General features: G+C 49.7%; 1 protein-coding gene across 4 annotated transcripts in view; it reads right to left on the reverse strand.

The window, feature by feature from the left end:
* The window catches only part of DPYSL2 (dihydropyrimidinase like 2), a 54,819-nt gene that overhangs the window by 4,780 nt on the left and 31,525 nt on the right, over positions 1-18,514 (reverse strand). For all 4 annotated transcript variants that reach the window (XM_015648862.1, XM_015648861.1, XM_033519433.1 and 1 more), the window contains 9 exons: positions 15,967-16,131; positions 15,158-15,219; positions 14,045-14,125; positions 13,104-13,172; positions 9,168-9,288; positions 5,923-6,079; positions 5,625-5,766; positions 5,272-5,442; positions 2,091-2,270 (listed from right to left, as the gene is read on the reverse strand). In XM_015648862.1, coding sequence (XP_015504348.1) covers positions 2,091-2,270; positions 5,272-5,442; positions 5,625-5,766; positions 5,923-6,079; positions 9,168-9,288; positions 13,104-13,172; positions 14,045-14,125; positions 15,158-15,219; positions 15,967-16,131 — 1,148 coding nt within the window. The remainder of the gene's footprint in view (positions 1-2,090; positions 2,271-5,271; positions 5,443-5,624; positions 5,767-5,922; positions 6,080-9,167; positions 9,289-13,103; positions 13,173-14,044; positions 14,126-15,157; positions 15,220-15,966; positions 16,132-18,514) is intronic.

Genomic DNA, 18,514 nt, shown 5'->3' on the forward strand with positions numbered 1-18,514 from the left:
ACACAGCCCAGCACAGCCCAGCACAGCCCAACAGCTGCCCAGATGTAGCTCAGCCAGTGACACACACTCTGGGATTGGGTTTTGGTAAGAAGATTTGAAAGCAAGCAGCATCTCCTCTGTGCTCATCCCTGGGGAGCTGCTCCCATCTCTATTTATTTTGTATCTATAGTTAGATTTTATCTGTATCTCCTTTACATCTATAGTATATCCATAGCTATCTACCTATAGCTTTGTATCTGTAACATTTATATCTGTATTATACCTGTATCATGTCTATTTGTATTTAATACCTAGTTCTATATCTGTACATGTATTATATATATAACTATTTTATCCCTATATATATTATATCCATATTTATAATTGTTTATATCTATTTTATCTTTAGCCATATTATATCCACATTTATGCATGTTTGTATCTATTTTATATCTCTATTATAGCCATATTTATATCTATATTTTATATCTCTATATATTTACAGCTGTTTATATCTATATCTATTTCATATCTCTATATTATATCCATACTTATACCTAAATGTTTATATCTATATCTATTTTATATTTCCATCTATATTATATCCAGATTTATATATCTATATGTTTATATCTGTATTGCTTCTTACACCTATTTCTATTTTATATCCATATCTATATAAAAGATGTCTGTGTCTCTGTCCAACCCAGCCAGTTTTGCAGCAAACACGATCAATTTGCACTATTTTCCTACAAGCTCAAACCAGTGTTTGTGCAGCTCCACACCTTCCACCAGGGAGAGCTGAGGGGCTCTGGGTCTGTGGGTGCCCCAGGGCTCCCTGGCTGCTCAGCTCTCCCCAGAACCCCAGGGCACTGAGCTGGGAACAGGGGACCTTCCTGCTTTGCCTCCAGATTTTTGTGCAGGACGAGGAGCCTTCTAATCAGTCTGTGCCATGGAATGTGCTGTGGCTCCAGCCAGTCTGTCCCCTGCCCCACAGGTGCTGTCCTTTCATGATCCCAGCCTAGCTGCCACTGGATTAAAGGCTCTGGCAGGTCTCAAATGCACCTTATTACTCATCCCCAAAAAGCCAAGCGGTGCTGAGACTGGCAGGGCAGCCCAGAGGAGCCAGGCTGGCTTCAATCGCCAGCCCCGGAGCTGCAGATGGGGATAAATGCAATTATTCCAGTTGAGATGCTGCCCAATTGGATTTATAGGTCAAATGTGTATTTCTGTGGGAGGACACAGCAGAAATCAGGGATCTGTTCTCCGGGCTAAATTATGCCAGGTTGGAATTTCAGTACTTGCAATTTCTTCAAAAGAACAACCAAAGAAAGATGATTTGCAAGGAGTGGGAGAATCACTTGTGGCCAGCAGAACCAACACAGCTCAGAAGTTGTCCAGGAGAGGGCAACACTTCAAACAGCAAAATAATTTCTCCTCAGAAATGATTTCATCTATAAATAAACTTCTTCAATTCTCAGCAACTGCATTCAGTGTCATCTCCCCTGTCAGGCAAATTCAGGAGTATCAAAAGACAAGTTCAGTTTTGAATGGGTGCATTTTACAGAATCACTTTTCAACTATTTTAGCCTCTTTAAAATAGAACATTGTCCCTTTTAAGCAGTCTGTAGGCTGTGCCTGTGACTCACCAGTCACCAGACAAGAGCATCTGATTGTATCGGGGAGAAGGGAAAGCAGCATAACGAATCTGTAACAATAAATTACAATTCTAATTTGCTGCTGAGAGCTTTGATATAGAAATGCTAATGATAACTTCTCCTGGGGCCTCTGTGACAGGAGAAACCTGGTGGGTTCTGGGAAGTTTGACTCATGGCCAAATTGGAGGCTTCCTGGACACATCTTCTGTTCGGCTGTCCTCAGACAGAGAAAAATTAAAACCCAAGAAATAAAACCTGCAGAAAACTCAAACTCAACCCAAAGCATATTCCTGCAATGACCTGAGTGAACAGCAAAAATGAAAGAGGAACGAGACAAACGTGGCTCCCATCCAGGGAACAGCAGCATGGCCTGAGCCAGGCGACAGCATCTGTTTTCCAGCCTCGGGCTGTCAGAGGGAGAGAACAAATGTGCAGCCAAGCACTGACACTCACCCTGCTCCGGGCTTTGATGCGCTTGTAAACGAAGTCAGGGAAGGGTTTCCTGGGGATGTACCTCCCAGAGCCCTCGGTGACGTGCAGATTCCCATCCTCCAGCACGATCTTGCCCTGGCTGATCACCACCAGGGGAGAGCCACGGCACTCCATGCCCTCGAAGATATTGTACTCCAGAGACTGCAGGGAGCAAAACCAGCACGTAAGGCAAACATATTCACCCAGCAGAGCCTGCTGGGCTTTAATTAGCAATCACTGGCCATGCTAATTGCCAAAGTTTGAAGGACAGATGGAAACAAACTCAACAGTGTTTACCTGAGCTCTATTTGCTGTAATTTAATAAAGGCTGCTCTTAATTATCAGTCTAAGTTTAGGGGTTTATTAATGCAAAAATTCCATTGAAATAAGGTTGATAAAGAATCCCAAAATGGTTTGGGCTGTGAGGGACCTTAAAGTTCATGCCATTCCATCCCCTGCCATGGGCAGTGCCACCTCCCACTGTCCCAGGCTGCTCCTGTCCAACCTGGCCTTGGACACCTCCAGGGATGGAGCAGCCACAGCTTCTCTGAGCAAGAGGAAAACCAGTTCAAATGAGACTATCTCAGATCCTCCCCGTTTAAATACATTTAGGCACCTATCTCTGCTGAGCTGGGGGCACATTTAGGACCCACAGAAAGCTTTATGTGAGTTTCCTACTGAAAATAATAATTCTGAGAAATCTGTATTTCAAAACAGTGTTTTGGTTGATGGGTCAGGGACCAGGACAATCTTATTTTATTCTAATGGGATTGCTCATCCTCGATTAACAGGATTGGAAACATCACACCGTGGAAAAAAGGCAAGTTTGAAAGAAATCACTGCAAATGTGAAACATCCTGGAATGAGATGCACTGCAACCATGTTATTTGGGGACTGTTACTCTAGTGACCATCTCTGAGTCAAATGCAGGTCTTTTTTACTGAGTTAATGATGGAGTTTGCCCTTGAAGTGTGTTATAAGTATGGGCAGGCCTGAGTGCAGCTTTGCAATTAGCCAGACCAGCGGTTAAACCGAGTCTGAACCGGGTCCAGCCTGAAAAAAACTGTGGTGGCAAAGGAGGAGGCTGGGTCAGGAGCTTATGGATTAGGCTGCTTCCAAGAACAACACCACCTCCCTCTCCAGCTCCTGATGTTTCCTTGCCAGAGAGTGGCAAGAGCAGTGTGAATTCTTGGAAAATATCCGTAAGTTGCTCGAACATTTCAAAAACTAACAATCATCCAAGGCCACATAATCAGAGGGTGTCCCTGGGGCTGACTGTCAAGGGGCTTTTTGTTTTCTGCTTGGCCAAACAAGGATGCCTGGACTCCAAGGGTATCACTTGTATCAGTTTCTCCTCTAACACAAGACATTGTGAGACCCAAAAAAATACAGAATTTCAGGATCATTAGGGCTGGAAAAGAGCTCTGAGGTCACTGAGTCCAAGCCAGGCCTGATTCCCACCTTGTCACTGGCCCAGAGCACCGAGTGCCATGTCCAGGTCGCCTTCCTTGGACACCTCCAGGGATGGGGACTCCAAACCTCCAGGGGCAGCCCCTTCCAATGCCTGACCACCCTTTCCATGGGGAAGTTCCTCCTGATATAGGAGGAATGATGGAATTCCACCTTCAGGTGTGACACCAGGTACAACAGGCGGAGCAATGGTGGGGAGAGGTCAGAGATGTGTTTGTAAACAAACTGTGATTGCTCAGCTTTCCAAACTCTTGGGAATGAGAGCCCTTCATCCTCCCTGCTCTTGGCACAGCTCAGTGATGCAGCCTTTGGCCACAGCTGAGTGCTGAGGCCTCTTACACAGCGTCAGGGTTTCAGGGGATCTGCAGTTCTCAGACACTTGTGAATGGAGCTGGTTCTCCTTTGCCTTGCCCAGATCCGTGGCACAATCACAGAGCCAATCCTGACTGCACTGGGGCATATCCACAAAAGAGAAAGTCTCTGAGTTCTGTGTCAGGAAATGGAAAGAGCCCAGTTCATTTCCCAAAGACAACAGCCACTAAACAGCAATGACTTTCAAGCATCCACCCAATGCTTCCAGCTCTCCCAGCCTTTCGTAAGCACAGACTGTGAAATCTGGCACCTAAAAGCAGTGAGTCCCTGGGTTTCCTCTTCTTAAGTCACTCCTCTCCAGACTGGAAGGAGTCTGGAAGCACCTCCAAGGTGACTGAAGTGAGCAGACTCCTGGAATTCCTAAGCAGAGGCAGGATGCAGCCAGGCCATCTGTGACCAATTCTGATGAGGAGTTAAGTCACAGAGAAGTGAACCAAACCTTTTAAAAAAAGGAAGTTTCTTTGTGAATGTGCCCAGGGATCCAAGTGTGGAAGAAAATTTTGCTCCTTCAGCTCCGGAGTGAATGAAAGCATTCACAGGAAAAAAAGAACAAGCAGTTTTTTCCAGGGAAAGATTCCATAGGTTCATGGCCAGCAGCAAAACAAGTTGTCAACAAATGCAAACAGTGGCTGCTTTCTCTGAGACAGGGCTCAAATGTCACAGGGAGACTCCAAACAGGCCCCTGCCCTGAAACCATCCTGCAGATTCCCACAGGCTGGGACAGCTTGGTCACTGCAGGGGCCAGGTGTAAGGCATGGCATTCAGCAAAGGGGTCCCTAATGTGCCACCACAAAGCTGCACAAGAGCTAAGGGGAAGGTCTGGTTGGTTTGGGTGCTGCCCTTTGCCAGCTAATGTGGGGATGAGCTCCAGGAAAATCCTGACTCCACACATATATGGCAGGTCAGTAGGTGGTGTAAATCCACTCAGACCCTGGATGTGAGGCCAGATTTTCACAAGTGTCCATGAGCTGCTAACACTTCAGTGAAAAGGGGCAGCTCCCAGTCTCTGGCAAGCCTGGATGTCATAAACAACACATTGTCCTAAGAGGCCTTTGGATATTTTTGAGGATTTAAAGAGTTTTCTGTGTGCTCAGATCCAAGCACCCAAGACCCAGGAAGAGCAGACACACTCCCTGCTCCAGGGGAATCAGTGTGATTTCAGATGGACTCATCCTGCTCACACAGCTGAGCTCCAGAGTGAGAGCAGAGAGGGCTCCAGGCACAGGGAAAATGAGCCCTGAGCTGTCACAAGCTCCTGTTGCTGGCAGCACTGAGAAAGAGAGGGGGAAAGGAAGCAGGGAATGGTAGGGAACATCCTTACTATGTTGTGAGTCTTGGCAGAGATTGTCTTGACGCTGTCAGGATCCCAGATCACCAGGTCGGCGTCGGAGCCCACGGCGATGCGGCCCTTCCGCGGGTACAGGTTGAAGATTTTGGCTGCATTTGTGCTGGTCACAGCCACAAACTGGTTCTCATCCATCTTGCCAGTCACCTGTGGGGACAGCACAGGAGCCACTGCACGAGCCAGCAAGGAGCTGGCAGTACAGCAGATCCCCAAGCATCTCCACAGGGATAAAAACACCAAGTGGAAGGACCAAGACAAGAAAACAACACATTTCTGCAGCCCCTCTGAACGGCCAGCTGAGATGTAAACCCCTGAGAGCTGTGACCTACCACAGCCTTATCCCAAATGATGGACATCCTCTCCTCGGTGCCATTGGTTCCTTCAGGGATCAGGGTGAAGTTGTCCTTCCCAACAGCTTTCTGAGCAGTGTTGAAGGTGCAGTGGGCGCTGCCAGTCACTTGGAGATCTCCACTGGAAATAAAACAAAAGGGATTTAAGGTTTTTTATTGTCACAGGTATGCTCCTGAAGGTAAAACAGCTTTTGCTTGCTGGCAGCAACATCCCTTATTTTATCACTCATTTTCTCCCGGTGAATCACACGTTGTTTGCACACAGAGCTCTACTCACCAGGACAGCAGGGAGTTGAGAAAATCAGGAGTGGTGGGGTCAGGACTCAGCGGTGGGGATGTAACAAAAGCTGCTGCCTTTGCCCAGTTCTTGCTCCAGTAATGGGATCCATCGGTGCCCAGGCTGGCTGTGATGGGCTCCCCATACACCACGGTGCCTGTGGGACAGGGACACACACACAAACCCTCTGTGAACACCAAGGAACGTGCATTTCCAGCCTGGCTTCCTGGCAGAACGCATGCAGGGCTGCCTGGTTCTTCCTCTGAAGCATTAAATAAAGATATTGCTACTGACCAAAGGTGGGAGCAGCAAAATGTGCACAATCCTTTACACAACTGCAGAGGCTGGCACTGATTGATTGTCCTTGAAATAGTTACTGTAAAGATTAGTTTTATTGTTTATATTTATTTTATTTATCCTGGGCCAAGAACTTTGTGGAAGAGGGAAACTGTAAGAGCATGAGGAGGTTTAGCCTGATCCAGAAGAGATGTGCAAGAAAAAGAATGAAAAGAGGTTTTATAAATTAGTGTGAATTAAAGACCTTCTAACAAGCCCAGGTTTCTTGGAGCAAGGTCTGTGCATAGACCAGGTGGGAGAAAACTCCTGCCAGGAAAGGTTTTCTGCATACAAAGGAAGCCCATCACAGGGGAAATAGCAGAGTTCCTGGTTCACAAATGCAGCTCAGGGGAACTCTGTGATCCCCCCAGGGCACACAGTGGCAGAACTGGGAAATGGAACTGCATCTCCTGACTGTCCAGTGCACTCACCACCAGTGCATCCTTCCTCCTCATTAACATTTTTGGAACCACATGAAGGAGCAGCAGATCTTTAAGACCAGGATACTCTGCAAGCTGGAACGCAGCAGCACCATCTGCACTCCAAGCAGATGCTGCAACTTCAAAAGCAGCACGAGCTGGCAATCCCAGGGATCTGCTCACCAAATGCAACCTCACCAAAACCTGCTCTGTGCCCACCCACCTGCCTCCCCAGCCCAGGCACTCCATGGGTTTGGATCTGCCTGCCAAAGATGTGGGTGGCTGAGATGCCAGCCCTAAATACTTCAGTCAGGAAGGATGGGCAGAGGGAAAAGCAGAGCTGCTCAGCAGGGTCTCACACTTCACCATGCCCGGTGAAAAGAGAATATTTCTTTCACTGTATTGCCACAGCTGCTGTTACACCTCTGGGGTCTCGAGAGCTGGGCAAGAGCCCACTGGCTGGGGCAGGATGATGATTAATGGGCTCCATGCTGCTCCCAGGACCCTGCTGACACGGGAGGTGCAGGAACAGCCTTTGCCAGAGTTCCCAGGAGCAGAGGAAGAGGCTCCCTGACATCACTGGCCACAAACAGGGCTCTGAAATCAAGACAAGGCCAAACACACGCTGGCTATTAACGGGAGGCCTCTTGTGGTCCAGCACACTGGGGGTATTGTTCTGCAGGGAGTGATGTTTTCGGGTCCCAGATCTGCCAGCCAGGGAGTCTGCAGGGAATCTCCTCCATACAAAAGCCACTGGGAACATCTGGCTTTAAATAACGTCCGTTCTTTTCCATTCAGCAAATCAATCCTGGTCTGTTTTTGCCTTGCATAGTCTTCGGTTCTGTTTCCTCTGTTGTTTGGGAGGGCAAGCCCAGTGTGTGTGGCCCTCCTGGGTTACTGCACAGCGTTTAACTCGAGTCATTTCAATAAAGGAACAGAGGATGGGGCACCATTTATACCCCAAATTCTCCTTATAAGGAGAAAAGGCATTTTGGATGAAAACTGTGTGTTCTGGCTCGCTCAGGAGGCTGAGTGAAGCGAGCCCTGTGGATCTGGGACAATCCCAGCACCTTTCACAGGCAGGGTAACATCCACCCCAGCCAAGTTGTGTTTTATGGCTTTCTGTGATCCAAGTGTGTGGTCCCTCATCCCAACGCCCCTTGCAGCTGCTGCTCTCAGGACACTGAGTGTAGCAAGAAGGTGTTGCTGTTGATACTCCACCTTTGTGGGGCACATGCCTTTAGTGTTTTATCTGGAAAAGGGAAGAGAGGCTTCCCTGGCTCTCAGGATACAGCTGCACCAAGTCCTTTTCTGGGGGGAAGCAACGTGCAGCCACACTGCTGGGTTGATGCATCTTCCTTCAGGATTATCCCCTCTGATGGAGCTGGGAGAGAAAGATTTATTCCAAATGGCTTGAGCTGCTTCCACAAACAGCCTTGAAGATCAGTCCTCCTCACCAACTCCCTTAACAGGAATCATGGGACCAAAATACTCCTGAGCTGATGCACAAACACCAACCTGTTTGCTGGGAATCAGCTCTTCTCACACCAAACACCCAGATGGAAAGTGATGTCATTGGCATACCCATCCAGGCTTCTTTAGGCTGCAGGAAATTAAATCCAAGCCTTGTGAGGAAAGAAGGGGGTAAATCATCCCTCCTGGTTACTCAGCCAACCTGAGCAGCTTTAAATAGAACTGAAGGCTTTAGTCACAGGATAAAGCAGCAGACAGCACTCACTGTGCAGGCAATCCTGACTCCTTGGAGGGCCAGGCAGCAGGGGCAGGGCTTGGGGGAAGCTCCTGCATCCCTCAGAGCAGTTCAGCTCCCTCACAAGCCTCAGTCAAGAGGCAGCACACAGGCAGCAGCATCCAGAGCAGGTCTGAGTCTTGCTTCTTGCAGCATCCCCGAGCAGAGTTGTTATCAGAGGCAGCCACAATTCCTAAACCTGACCCAGGCTGCTGATTCCAATCCCTGCAGGGATGTCGGGCTGTGAGTTACACCACATGGAGAGCATCTATTCCACAAGCAAGAAGCACAGCAGGCAGCTGGAACTGCTGGGCCTCTTTGGCTACTCAAGTGAAATACAACAGGGCTTGTGAGCCAAGACCTCATCAGGAATCACTGCTGAGCCCAGGAAGCTCAGCAGAAAACACCAAGGGAAAACCACAGCAACTGGAAGGAGGACCCAGTTGTGGTCCCCAGGGGGATTCACGACATGGACAGAGCATGGAATGGCTCTGTGGGATCATGAGGGCACAGGGCTCGCTGGGGGAGGATGAGTGTGAACAGACAAATTCAGGACTGAGCACAACAAGCAGCTCCTGGCCCTGACACAATCCTCGTCTGTGGGAGATGAGGCAGAAGGAGCTGCTCGGGATCTTTTTAAAAAGAGCCTGGACAGTAACACTGGAAAAAGAAACCTTTCCTGTAGGGATGAAGCTGATGTTGGCAGGAGCTGAAGTGCATGAGCTAAGGAGGAAATAACTTACCCTTTTTCCTGGCTTGAGCAATGACATCAGCAGCACTTTTGCTCATCACCTTGGTGATGTACAGGGGGCAGTTGGTCTGGTTGGCAATGGTTATTGCCCGGTTCACAGCCTCTGCCTCCACCTGAGGAACAGAGGTGGCAGCAGGTCAGGGACACCCAAGAGCACCCAGTCACCCTCAGAAGGCACAGACCCTGCTCTCCCAGAGCACAGGAGACACGAGCCATTTCCCACCTCTGAGCCTGGAAAGGCACAGTATAATCACAGCAATTAAATGACATCAAGCTGCAATCCCCTCTCATTACCACCTTTTCTCCCTGGCTGCTTCAGAGCCTCTCTGCCTGAACTAAAACACCACTCCAGGTGCTCGGGGTCAGAATGATTAAGCCTCTTCTTTAACCTAGACAAAAATAAGCAACCAGATGTTGACTCAACAAAACTGCTCCCTCTCCAGCCCACGCAGAAGGGAGATGCTGCAGCACATACTCTGGTAAGCCACGTTTGCAAACAAGCCTCCTAAATTGTACCCTCTGCTACAATCTCTGGCTTGGGATCTGACAGAGTGAGAACCACCCCATAAATCATCTGCTTTTCCTTGCATGTGTACAGAGAATTAAGCTCAGCCACACTGAGGGTCACGCTGTAACTGCAGCCTCAGGATGATGAGCATCACTCTGATTTTATGGATCACACGTCCTAACCAGAGGGTCCAGAGGACAGATTGAGCAGCTGGGTGATGCTCGCTGCTGCCAGCAGTGCCACGGACATTTTCCAAGCAAACAACAGAGGAAACGAACCCAGAGCAATCCCCCAGCAGATTCCCCAGGGCAGGAGGCTCCCAGAAGCTCTCCCATGGGCTCTGGGTCAGGACACACTCAGCACTTGTGAAAATCTGCTCTGCAGTGACTGATCACAGCCCAAGGGCCACAAATCATCAGCATCTGGACCACAACACATTGCCCAGACAGGCTGAGTCTCCTCCCTGCAAGTGTGCAGAGCCAGGCTGGACAGGGCTTGGAGCATCCTGGAATGGGGTGGGCTGGGACTGAGTGGGCTTTGAGCTCCCTTCCTACCCAAACCACTCTGGGATCCTGCTGGCTCTCAGCTCAGAGCTTGGAGGAAAAGACCCCCCAGCTTAGGGAAGTGTGGCCAGGCCGATGCCCGAGTGTCCTCAACAGCTCTGCTCATGCCAGAGAAGCCACCATTGCACCCATGCCCTGTCTGCAGAGAGAACACTCCAGGAGAACTACAGCCAGCAGCTTCCAGTCCCCCAGAGTCAGCAGGGTGCTCTCTGGGGCCCAAAGGGTCACAGCCCCAGGCAGGGGATGCTCACAAGGGGCTATTTTCTGCCCCAGCTGCCACAGGCAAATGGGAAAGGCTGTGAGGGAGGGTTTTGTTCCAGGATGTTGGACCCAAATGCCAGCAGCACTCACAAGGGCTGCAAGGAAGAGCCAAGAAAAGCCCAGTTGTCCCCTCTGAGAGACAAGGGGAGGACTCAGACAGGCCAAAGCTTCCAGGCCGTGGCTTCCCTTTGCAAACTCCCCACTGGAGCAGGTCTGCAGCACCTGGGAACCACGCTGCCACTCCGTGCCTCAGTTTCCCTGCAGGCAAAGCAGGGATAAAACAACACACACCCTCAGACTTTTGGGTAGAAGGCGTTTGAGCAACTGTGAAGCAGCAGGAGAATATTTTCTGAACAAGGCTGCTGAATTCCTGCCTTGTGCCCAGATGCTATGGTGACAGGCACATAACAATAACCCAACAAGTAGTCCAAAGGGGAATGTTTGCAATTACCAGGATGCATTAGAAGCCCTAGCACAGCAGTTCTCTTGGAAAAAAAATAGAACAGAACAAAAAAAAACAACAAAAACAGACATTTCCTGGAGCACTTGGACTGCTCGTGCTTCCAGCGTTTTTGTGGCTGAAATAAAAACAAAAAATGATGGATCGCTCCGAAAAGTCATCACAGAATGAACTGAGCTGTAAGGGGGAGAGTTTTCCAGAAAGTGATGGGTGAGGCTGACTTGGGATGGTGCTGTCTCAAGCCAGGCCCTGTTTTCTGGCTGCAATAACGTGCTGAACACTTGGCTCAGCCCAGGTGACAGAGGTGAGCAAAGCTGAACCCCTGAGTCAGCTTAAGCCTCGATTCAAGCCTCCTGCCAGCCTGGGAACTCAGATGTGTGCACTCTGAGACACAGGTGTACATGGCCAGCCCATGAATGCTTCACTCTGGTGTAATTCTCCCTGAAATGAGTAGGAGTTTTGAGTCAATAAATGCTTTAGACTTGCTCAGCAACTCCTGCTGGTTTGCTGTAGATGGAGGTCTGAACTCAGGAGCTCTCCAGTGAGATGCCAACCATCCTCAGGATGGGCTTTGTGTTCCCTAAGGGACAGCAGGAAAAGCCAATTCTAGTGTCAACAGCACCCCAGAGGGATACAACAAACATCCACTTCTGCTGAAGTCAACAGGAATTAGGGATTTGCTGCCACCCTTGGAATCTGGCCTCTATCACCAGGCAGCCCAAGGGGAGCTGGATGCTTTTAAAAGCACCGAGTCACTCCCGCGCTGCAGAAAGGGAGGGGAGGCAGCATGACATCGTTTCCTGCTCTGTTTCCTATGACTTTCAAGGAGGAGAATGTTGGACCAAAGCTTCCCAGGGCTGGGCAGAGCACAGCTGAGTTCAGCTGCACACAGCCTGCCCCGTGTGACATCAGGGACAGGCTTCACTGAGCCTCATTGCAGCAGCCACATGGCCTCAGGCTGCCTTTTTACCTCCCTGTACTGAGGCAGAGCACAATCCTGCACAGATGAACAACCCATCCACACCTGGGAGCCACACAACTCACACTTTAAAGCTCCAGCTCCATGAAGGATGAGCTCTTAAACAGCCGGACACAACTTGGCTGGTTTGATGTCCAGATCCTTGAAGGTAAGAGCAGCCCTCCTTTGAAAACAACACAAGCTGAACTCCCTAAAGTGTCACACCAGCATCTGTTCCCACTCTCCTGATGCAGGCCAAAAAACACGTGTTAGAACACAAATTGGATGGGTGTCTGGAAAGCTCAGTGCAAAGTGTTTGCTCACAATTTCAGGAAGCAAAAGCTCCCAGCTCCAGGAGCCACACACAGATTCTGGGAGGATTCACTTACTGCCCAAGTGGAGCTTTTTTTTTTCCCCCCAGGCAAGAGAATGATTTATGTTCCCACTGAAATGCCTCTGGATGCTGCTTGTCTGAACCAAAGGGAGGAAATGGAGCATGAGGGGCACGTGTGGATGATCTCACAGCCCCAGCTCCCACATCTGGCAGGCAGCAAAGCCCCAGGACCTTGGAGGGACAAAAAGAGCTGCTTGGACAGAGCAGATGAAGCCCACAGACCTGGAATGCCACGGTGAAATGTCCCACACAGCGATGGACTGTGAGTGAAGAGTGCAACGGGAACCGACCTCAAAGGCAAAGTTTGAAGGCTCTTTCATACTTCTGGGATTTATTTCAAAGGATTAAAGGGATTGAGGTGCTCTTCCCTGGAGAAATCCATGGGGAAATATGAAGGGTAACTACATTCAAGTGCTGGGCTAAGGCCTGAGCATGACCTCCCCCCTCTGGTACATATTTTCTGTGCCTTCAGCAAACACTTAATCCATTGCTGTGAAAAACCATCCAAATTTCATCAAAATATCAAATGTCACAGTAATGGAAGCTATGGAAGTAGCTAAAACAATGTCAGGATTTGGGCATATACTAAAAAATTCTGCTAATTCACTGGAAGTCTGATAAAATAGTGACCAAGAGAGAAGCCCAAGACACTGGATCTAGAAAGGACAGTAGCAGAATTCCACCAACATAACAGGAAGAAATCCTGTTTCCAGCCACATTCACACTGATGCAGAGATGTTCTAAACAGGGGAGGGGATAAATGCAAAGGCAGAGGAGTTCTCACCTCTTCAGGTCTGCTCAACACATGCCCTTCAGGGCCTGTGATCCCCAGCTCCAGGATCCTTTGCTGCTCCTGAGGCAGAAAAGAAAAAAGAGCAGGGATGAGATTTAAAGCAACAAGGAATATTTCCTGCAGCACACACAGCTGTTGGAAAGGAGCATGAGTGAGATCCTGAGCATCTGTGCTGGCTAAAAATCACTTGGGGCTTTGCATAAGGGCCCTGAAAGAGAGTCCTGTCCAACTCCCCTTGCTGAGAATAACCAGAGCTCACAAAACCTTGCTGATTTGTTCACAGGAGGTCAAGGAAACCTCTTATTTGGATCTGCTTCACACTGGGTTCATAGCCCCCTTAACTCTCAGCACTCATTTGTGTCTATAAAATCATCTCTAAGATGTGGCTAAATGATAATTCATGGAAAAAAATCATCCTGCAACTGGGCTCAAGGACTGGGGCAGGCTCTTGCCCAGCCAGAGAACACAGAAATCCTATTGAGTGCTGGAGTGTACAAAATGAGCTGGAGATAAGATTAAATTGGATACACAATTAACATTTCTCCCTTGCTGCTGCTGGAAGGATGAACAGACCCCAAACATCAGCACCCCACAAACTGTATGAAGCTACATCCTCTCCCACTCCCCTTCTTTTTACTTCCTGCAGAACACCTTGCTGCACACAGTGACAGTCACACCCAGCTTTTCACTTCAGGGGAGAGAGGCAGAGATGCCCAATATCCACCCCAAGCTGAAAGGTGCCACAAAACCCTGTTTTATCAGTGCCAAATGATAGGCACTGCTCCTGCCCCCCTGCACAGCCCTGCTCATGCCCTGCATACAGCCATGCCACACTCCCAAAAGCCTGGCTGCCTTTTGGTTTGCAAAGGAGTCAGAATTTCAAGCCCTGCAGGCATTTGAAGCCAGCAGCTCTGAGAACAAACAGGCCATACCTCAGCAATGATGTCACCGTTCTCAGCGTGCACTTGGGCTGTGGCACCGATGTCCCGGATCACGCTCAGGACCTCGTAAATCTGGGGGGCACAAAGCACAAATCACAACAGGAACACACCTGCTGCAAGGGCAAACAGCCCAGACCCCCTCAGAAAACAGATTTTGGCAGAAAGAGAAGTGTTAAGCAATGTAAGATGTGGTTTGCTGGAGGGTTACAAACCATTTTCATGCCTGTCACTGGATTTCCCAGTTCTACAGCTGGATGCTGCTGGTGTGGCAAAGGAGGATTATCCAGTGGCAGGTTTGGAGCATGGGAGGAAGAGACAGCAACAACTCAAACCCCACAGCTGGATGATTTTAAAGGACTTGCAGAGTTGTTGCTGTTTGATGTCTCATTTCCTGGTGCCTGGCATGAAAAACATCCCGTGTATCTGAGGGGTGGGGGCAGGTTCTCCATGGAAATGCAGTCTCTGGAGGAGCAGCTGATTTCCCACTCCAGCCAGTCCAGGAGGGCTCGGCACCAGTAACCCCCAGCTGGCACCATCAATGTTCCCTCATCAAAATGCTTCCAGAGCCCTCAGAGATAACACACACCACTCCCAGGCATTCCTCTCCTCCCACACCTTCAGAAACTTCCTCAACTGCCCCTCTGAACAGCTAAATGTGCCCAGATGTGCCCACCAGAACGGCAAACAGGAAGGCAATTAACTCCTCTCTAAGGTCCCAGTGATTCTACCAGCAAAAATCACCTCTGCATCAGTTTTAGCTTCTGAACAGAATAATTGTAATGAGCCCAGAGATCTCCCTGTCCTGCCCTGTGCAGAGGCATAAAGCAGCAATTCATAGAACTGCCACTGGTTCTGCCCCAAAGGAGCTGGAATAAAACCTCTGACCTCTCAAAATGAGAGTTTTACCATTGCTCCTCTCAGCCAAGCCTTTCAGGGTTTGCTGTTGGTTGGGTTTTATTTCTAATTACAAATATGATCTTCAAACCAGAGCTGTGGGTGCTGTGGCACACATAAAGACTGGAACCAGGAGAGAGTGTCAGACCCCAGGATATTGAATTTAAACACTTATTTGTGACAAATGGAACACAAAGCTTTCCTTCCTACCTGAGAATCACTGAGCTGAAAGCGATCTTTGAAAGCCATGTACACCAAGAAGGAATTCACACCTGGGGAAAAGAGAGCACACTGCAGGTAAAGCCATGGAATTTAACCCCTAAATCAGCCCCCAGCAATAATTCCATGGATTCAGTGCTGTGGGAGGCTGAGGAACAAAATAAAAGCAGAAATGCATCTCACACCAAAGCAGAGACTGGGTGACCCTCTCACCCTCCAGGGAGAACAGTGAGAACGTGTCCAAACTGACCCATTGATCCTAAGCTGCCTTTCCTTCTCCAGCCTCTGGAAGCAGTAGAAACTCCCACCCAGCATGTGTGGGAAGCTGCCATTAGGGCATAAAATGCTGGGTTTTGAAACTACAAACAGGATGGAAAATTACTCCAGCCTGAGAATGAAACACCAAGGTATTAAAGAGGGGGGGAAAACCTATGAGGTCATTTTATTCAGCTCTTTAAGCAGCCAGAGCTGGATTGGTCCTCCTGGGGCTCCTGTTTCCCTTGTTGACAGCACTTTAGTGGCTGCAGGTATCACCAGGGGCACTGAGGAACCCAAAGAGCCTCCACTGAACACAGCAGCTGCTCTGCATGGGAAAAGCAGGAGATTCACCTCTGGAACACCTGTGTGCCCCAACCCGAGCCCCCTGCAACCCCAACTGCCCAAACCTTCTCAAGGAGCCAGAACAGGCCCCAAAACAGCTTTATTGGGATATAAAAGCAAAATCAAAGTAAAATGAGAGACAGCCCTAAACAACAGGGGATCCTGAGACACAAAGAGCAGCAAAGCTTCCCTGAGCTTACCATGATCTTTAACCAGAGCTTCCATCTCCTCCTGGACACCTTTGTGCCATTCAGTGATGTCCACGTGCAGGGAATAGTCACAGCAGGATTTGCTGTCTGCCCACTCTCGCCACTGGTCAAACGCCGTCAGCAAACTGGTCCCAGGCTCGGGAACCACGTGGTCAACTGGGAACGACAACCAAAGCACCGGTGAGTGGCTGGTGCAGGAGCTTTCCCTGTGCCCAGGACAGCAAGCACAGCTGTGCAGAGGCTGCTGCAAAATCAAGGCATCCCCCTTCCCCTTAAAGTATTCTGAAGTTTGAAATTTCTCAGTGGTTTCTGGAGAATGTGGCCAGGGAAGTCGATTGTGGAGCAGCAGCTGAAGGAAAATGAGTTGTTACTACAACCTGTTTACTACAACTGTTGGTGCTACACATCCCAACCTTCCAGAGGACTGGAGGAAGCAACAACTTGTGGTTGGAGAGATCTCTCTGACAGTGAGAAGGTCCTGCTGCCTCTCCACCTGCTCAGCTTGATCCTCACACCAAATCCAGCAGCAGCTGGATTCACAGGCAGCTGCAGGACAGCCTCAAAGGGTGACACAAGGGACCTGGAGCTGAAGGTTCAGTGTTCCTGGTTTTAATTTGAGCACATGGAGTCTCTGAGACCTTCAAAAGGCACAGAGAAATGAAAGAAGCAAGTCACCATCTCCAGTGCTGAACTGGGAGAGTAGGAAAAGCCTGGGGGATTTCAGGGTCACAAACTGGGCAGGCACTGCTGGGGAGGAGGAGAGGGCCTGGCTTGATTCTACATTAAAACACACAGAAAAATAAAAAGTTGGTTTAATTATTAGCAGAGAAATCCTAGCAGTTTATTTATAACTTTATGGTGAGGATCAGGGCTGCTCTAAGTCACAGCTGGGATGAGAGACAGAGCCCGTGGGCTCCACTCACCCCCAGGGCAGAACAAAGCTTTGCTTCACCCCCACGCAGACACAGCAGCTGAGATTTACTGGTTCTGCAGTGCCTAAAGAACCAGACTCCCACTGGGAGAGGCAGCCCAGCTCTCCTGAGCAGCCACGAGCCTCAGTCCCCGAGGCAGCAGAGACATCTCAGCCCGAGCTGTGCGCACGCTGCAGAAAGCCGAGAGCTCGCCCAAACCCTGCTGCAAACCTGCAGGGAACCTCCCACCTCTCCCCTTTGCACAGGGACACAGAATATCCCAGCTTTTCCACAAGGCTCTTCCCCTGGAAGCGTCACAGCAAGGGAATGACACGATGTGCAGCTCTGGGAGCTCGGAGGATCAGGAGTGCCGGTGGTCTCTGCTCCCTCCCCACCCACCACACAAATCCACACTACGAGGGAAACCTTGGCAATGTGCCTCCCTCTGGCACCACATCAACGATGTGCTTTACACCACCACTGGGAAAAGCAGCCCAAATATAACCAGACAATAAACTGATCCGTTCTTTAAAAAATCATTGCATTTCTGTTCCATGATCTGCTCCTCCCCAGTGGTCAGAAACCTTCTGCTAACTTCCAGCCTGAATTGTTTCCTGGCCAGTACAGAGCCCCTGTCGCTCTGCCAAAGTTAATCTTTAGCTTAAGTGGAATGAACGACAAGGAGAAAAATAACATTCCCTTTGCTCTTCCAATGGGACATGGAGAAAGCCCAGGTTTACACAAATGTCTAATTAAAAAGCAAAAAAAAAGGACATTTAATCTCTAACAAATCACAGGAATAAATCCATCTCCATGTGAGACTAAAGATGTCCTCAGAGCTCTGTCAGCCCCAAGACGATGGATTGCTTGTGGGCATTGGGAAATCGTGCCTGGAGGCACCAAGGGGTTAACACAGAGTCCTCAGAGCCCAGTGCTGAGCCCCTGGCAATGGCTCTGGAGCCCTCAGGAATGACTGAGGTGTTTGGGATCAGAGCTTTATCTCCAGCTCACCTCACACCCTGCCCAGGGATGGCTGATGGATTTGGTGGGGGCAGTGGGAGCTCCACCAGCTCTGCCAAAGCCAAACCACAGTTGGCTGCAGGAGTCAGGGATGGAGGTGATGGTCTAAGTGTGAAGGGAAGTCAGCTCCAGGGGCTGGGAATATCCCCTGTGGCAGCTCCCTGGCAGCCCAATCACCCTCCAGCCCCTTCAAAACACAGCACACTTGTTCTCCACAGCAGCTCTGCCAGGCAGACACAGCGAACTCCCCAGGCTCAGCAGGAAAGCAGAAAGGTGAGCAGTGCATCCAGGACCACACTGCCCTGAAGGGATGTGGGGAAAGGATCCAGCAGAGACACCCACACAGCCACGGTGACAGGGACATGCCCAGGGCTGGGGTCCTGCTCCTGACTGTGGTGGCCAGGCTGGTCTGCCCCGGGGTGCCACGGCTTTCCCAGAGGGAGCATTCCCACAAGGGATGGCCTTTGGGGGTCTCTGGTGACCCCTGGCCACAGGGTAACCTCAGCAAGGGGCAGCCTGTGGCTGTGAGTGATTCCAGTTCAGTGATTTCAGCCCAGTGATTCCAGTTCAGTGATTCCAGTTCAGTGATTCCAGCTCAGTGATTCCAG

The sequence above is a fragment of the Parus major genome, chromosome 22 (assembly GCF_001522545.3).
Source record: "Parus major isolate Abel chromosome 22, Parus_major1.1, whole genome shotgun sequence".
NCBI lineage: Eukaryota > Metazoa > Chordata > Aves > Passeriformes > Paridae > Parus > Parus major.